The sequence below is a fragment of the Puntigrus tetrazona genome, chromosome 7 (assembly GCF_018831695.1).
Source record: "Puntigrus tetrazona isolate hp1 chromosome 7, ASM1883169v1, whole genome shotgun sequence".
NCBI lineage: Eukaryota > Metazoa > Chordata > Actinopteri > Cypriniformes > Cyprinidae > Puntigrus > Puntigrus tetrazona.
In genome coordinates, this window is record NC_056705.1 from 13,704 (window position 1) to 18,579 (window position 4,876).

General features: G+C 33.0%; 2 protein-coding genes across 2 annotated transcripts in view; one reads left to right on the forward strand and one right to left on the reverse strand.

Moving 5' to 3' along the window:
* LOC122348751 (SH2B adapter protein 3-like) overlaps positions 1-1,371 on the reverse strand; it is a 6,812-nt gene extending 5,441 nt beyond the window's left edge. Inside the window, exon 1 of the mRNA XM_043244591.1 lies at positions 1,237-1,371. Coding sequence (XP_043100526.1) covers positions 1,237-1,269 — 33 coding nt within the window. The 5' untranslated portion in view covers positions 1,270-1,371. The remainder of the gene's footprint in view (positions 1-1,236) is intronic.
* Positions 1,372-4,098: 2,727 nt separating this feature from the next.
* The window catches only part of LOC122348796 (formin-binding protein 4-like), a 3,229-nt gene continuing 2,451 nt past the window's right edge, over positions 4,099-4,876 (forward strand). Inside the window, exon 1 of the mRNA XM_043244662.1 lies at positions 4,099-4,189. Within this exon, the coding sequence (XP_043100597.1) occupies positions 4,099-4,189 (91 nt within the window). The remainder of the gene's footprint in view (positions 4,190-4,876) is intronic.

Here is a 4,876-nt window from a genome sequence, read left to right on the forward strand (position 1 = left end):
AAAAAAAAAAAAAAAAAAAAAAAAAAACATTTATACCTGTCATTTATGAGGCCATAAAAGCTTTCATTTAAATATATATATTATAAACAAATATTCCATATAGTCTCGGTTATTAGTTAATATTTAATTCTTGAAACCTTTTATTTGAATTTAACATTCCTATTTGAAATTCTATTAGTCATAAAAACTTTTGAAACTGTAGATTTAGATTAAAAAAAAAGCTTGTTGCACCACAAGGAGCTGGCATTAGCGACTACATTAGATTGGCTATCAGCTACTGCTCTCTAGATATCAGCAGAGATCAAAGGAAAACCAATTTTGGTAGACCACTGATCATGACAACTTCAGCAGAAAGCTGAAGGAAAAAAAAAGAATGAGTTCTTCTTTCCAGTTTCGAATCGATTAAATTTCAAGAAAGATTATACAGAAATACCCTGTTCTGTGAAATTAACAAACAGACGGAACAATTTTGTACTAGGAAAAAACTGTATGCACATGTGTACGTTTATAAAACCTTTTATACTTTCTAAAATAAACATTTCACACAAAAGCTCTGAAATGAAATAACCTAAACGTCTGATTTCCAATTAATCAAATGTTAAAATACTGCACAATCTGATATATTTATAAAGAAGGACATAAAGCCTTTCTGAACACCATGTATAAATGTAAAATAAATAGGTATGGTAACACTTTACAATAAGGATAAGTAGTTAAAACTAATTAACGACATTAGCAAACTAAGGATGAAAGATATTTCTACAGTATTTATTAATCATGTTAATGTTCATTTTTAGCATTCAATAATGCATTAATAAAATCTAACATTAGATAATGCACAAAAGTACAAAAGCGGTCACTGGGGCATTTCAAAAGGTACATGTTTTTATCTAAGGGGTCCATTTTGGTACCTTAAAGGTACATATTAGTACATAATAATAGGTACAAAATGTATCTTTTGAAAAGGACCCGCCAAAGTGACAGCTTTTGTACCTTTATTTCTGAGAGTGCAGTTATATTACGTAGTTCCACAAATCTAATAAATGTAATCAAATGTAATAAGCATTGATTTATTGCATGCAATTTTTACTAAAACCTAAAATACTAAAATAATGGTGAAAACAGCGTGCCTATACACATGTTCTTAAAATATATCATCTAAAGAATCAGCCTCTTAGTTTATCAATAAAATGAATCGGTGTGTAATAATTCATGTCTGTGTGTGTCTTTGTTCACCTTTAAGACAAATGTGTTCATGTTGTCTGGCATCTCTAGGCGATTACAGCGTCGAATCTCTTGGATGTCCGAACAGGGTACGGTGAGCTTTGGCGTTTTGTTGTCCTAAAACGCAAAGGAAAAGAACATATCTTCTCAATACAATCATATAATAGTTACGTAATGTCTTCAGAAACATATATAAACATCCTTTACCATATATATTTTCTTGTACGTCATATTCTTATTACTCTTGTAAATGCATTATTCGAAATATTGTATGGTCTTAAATGTTTTCTCTTGAAAAAGCTGCTCTTCTCTATTTGTCTTTGCAATTCCATTTAACATCTGATTTTTCACAACAGCAACTCTGATACAGCTTTAAAAGAACTATTATTTAGGAACTGAACTACTGCTTATGTTATTTTCATTCATGATATAAAAGCGTGTGCAAAAATAAATGCAAATGTAAAATTACACATCGAGAAAAAAACGGAACAACGTGGAAGCGGTTTCTGCAACAAAAAGAGTTAATTCAGAGAAAACTCAAAGTGACTTCCCCACTTGCAATTATTGTTTTGTATCTCACCTTTTTTTCCCCTCAACCTTGCAGAAAAGTCAGAAGTGCGAGATTACAAAAAGTCTAAACTCTCACAATTCGGACTTTTTCTCAATTCTGAGTTAACGCTGTGCTATTCTGCTTTTCTTTTCTTAGAATTCTGAGTTTAAATCTCTCGGTTCTCTTTTTTTCTTTTTATCTCTCTGATGGAATGAACTTGTTTTGGCCACAGGATAAAATAATACATTTTAGGTAATTGTGATATTTATCTTGCAATTCTGACCTTTTTCCTCAGAACTGCTATAAAAACGTACAATTCTGAGAAAACAACTATGAATTTACATTTGCGGGAAAAATGAGTTGCACTTGACTCGCTTTCTTTTATCCTGTGGCAGAAATAAATAGAATTTAAATAAACAGACTCCCATGCTGCCACAAAACAAAACGAGTTTCTTTCTAAATCGATGAAACGTAATCGTTTAATCTGACAAACACGGCACGCTCCAGTTTTGAGCGGAGAGGCGGAAAACGGAGGGGAATGATTCCGTTCTACTGGGATTAGCTAAGAATGTTCATCTGGAAATTAAGAGAGAATGGAGCTATGACCCGTGATCTGTAACCTTCGACCTACGCCTACACACACACACACACACGCACGCACACATGCACACACACGCACGCACGCACGCAGACACACACACCAAATCTCCTTGGGAAAAAATGAGAGCGGATTCCGGGAAGCTGTGAGACCTGCAAATGAATCCGGACGCTCGGAGCTGCAGGAATTTCCAGGACGTGTCCCGTAAGTTGTGACACATCAAAGACTTGGGAATGAACAAGGTCTTTCTCTCTTAAACCGAATCTGTCATCGTGAGTGAGTCAGACTGAATCACTACTTAAAATAGCTTCACACGCACAGGCTCATGCCAAATCAACGGTGCTGTAATATTACGACCTTTCCTCTTTGAACTGCGCTCAACTCTCACATAGAGGAGGGCAGAAAACACCACTGACTCATTCACATCCACACACACACACAAATACGCTCACTTCTGCACTAATTCCAGAACAAGAAGTGATTGAAGAGTTAAACACCACACACATATATGGTAAAATATACGATTAGTTTCTCTTCTCCATTTCTCTTCGCAAATGCATGAAACTTGAAGCATATTTCCGTATAATCAACTCTGATGTTGCATTGGTGGATTTCAAAGAACTAATACTAAAAAAGACTTAGAAAATGCAAGAAAAATATATACACGTACAAGTTGCTGAATAAAGATGATTAGTGCATCATTTAAACTGTTACGGTAATAAAGTTAAGTTAAATTTACAGTTAAATACCGTAATTTCATTAAGTGATAATAATGTTAATATACCAACCTATTAAAGCACTGAAATCTGTTTTGTACCTATGAAATGCAAAAGGTATACAAAGGTGTACACATAACCACCAAATGCAGGTGTTTATTAAAAAGTCACATGATGAACCAAAGCCCATCATAAGCACCTTTAAAATATTAACAAATATAGAAGGTGTTCAGCGTCATTTACACAAACACCTTAACGGTGAGTCTGAAATATATGCAATAAACATTCATTTAACAAAATTACATGTAGCGTACAACACACAACACTAATGAATATAACTGATGAGAAAAAAACTAAAAAGAAACAAAAAAAACACGGGGACATCACAACCCCTACCAAAATTGACCATGTCTTTATCATAGTAAAACAGCTTAATTTTCTTTTGCGTGATTTCTGAATGCTTCAGAATATGAAATCAATCAGACAACTGTATTAATAATATCATAGCTATACAAATTACAATTACAGCTCTAGATAGACAGGCATAGACACATTATAACGTTAAATGTAATAATGCATATGTAATAAATAAATAAATAAATATTTATTTATTACATATGCATTATTACATTTAACGTTGTGAACAAGATTCTTTTATATTTGTAAGATTGCAAACAAAAGATGCATAAAACTAATATTATGGCTGGACGATTTTTCCGATTGTATCTATAAATTTGAATTTAATGTTATGCAATGATATTTTTTTTTTTTTAATTGAGGAATTGCTATTTTGCATATAAACATTACCACATGCCAGAACTACACAACTAGTTAATATGCCGGTGGTAACAGTAAAGAAAAAACTAAGATCCGACCGCGTGTCTGCGGGGGCATAAATAACCAAGACTAACGCAGGTGACTGACTTGCTAATATTGCGAGGCACCATTCACAAATAATGCACTTTTGTGTTGATAAATATGCACTTTTAATGTAGGTGATGTTGCAATAGATGCGAGTGCAACAATCAAACGAGCCTGCGTTTAAAGAGAAGAAACTACGGAAAAGCAGCGCAATAAAAGAACCTGTGAGAAACCACTACCGTATATCTGAAATTTAATGTTTGCATCATTTACTGCACTACTGAACGATGATTATTAATAGCCCACCGGTTTTATACTGTCAGAAAGAGTAAAAATCACCAAGTATGTTTACACAAACAAGGAATTTGACTTGGTGACAAGAGCTTCCTGTGCACAGGAAAGTGCAAAANGTTTACTACACTACTGAACGATGATTATTAATAGCCCACCGGTTTTATACTGTCAGAAAGAGTAAAAATCACCAAGTACGTTTACACAAACAAGGAATTTGACTTGGTGACAAGAGCTTCCTGTGCACAGGAAAGTGCAAAATATGCAGCAAACATAGAAATTACACGGCAGAAATAGAGTAGAACACTAATAAATGAAAAAGAGAAATGTAACAGCTTGTAGAGATATATGTGCAGTTTGCAGTTTTAAAGCATTTTCATTGTTGCCTATTATTTCTGAACATAAAACTAGACATAAGACAAAGACTGTGCAGGATATAGTTTTGCAAAGACATTTAACAAGTGATTTGTTCAATATTTTAATGATGTTGAAAGCTCCATGTGTGATACACTTAGAATAGCATTTTCTTTAAAGGATTAATAAAGAAAAAATTGAACCATGTTATAGGTAAATATTTAAGTTCACTAGTTAAAATTGCAAAAAAATTAAATGAATAATAAAAAAAAATTATAATAA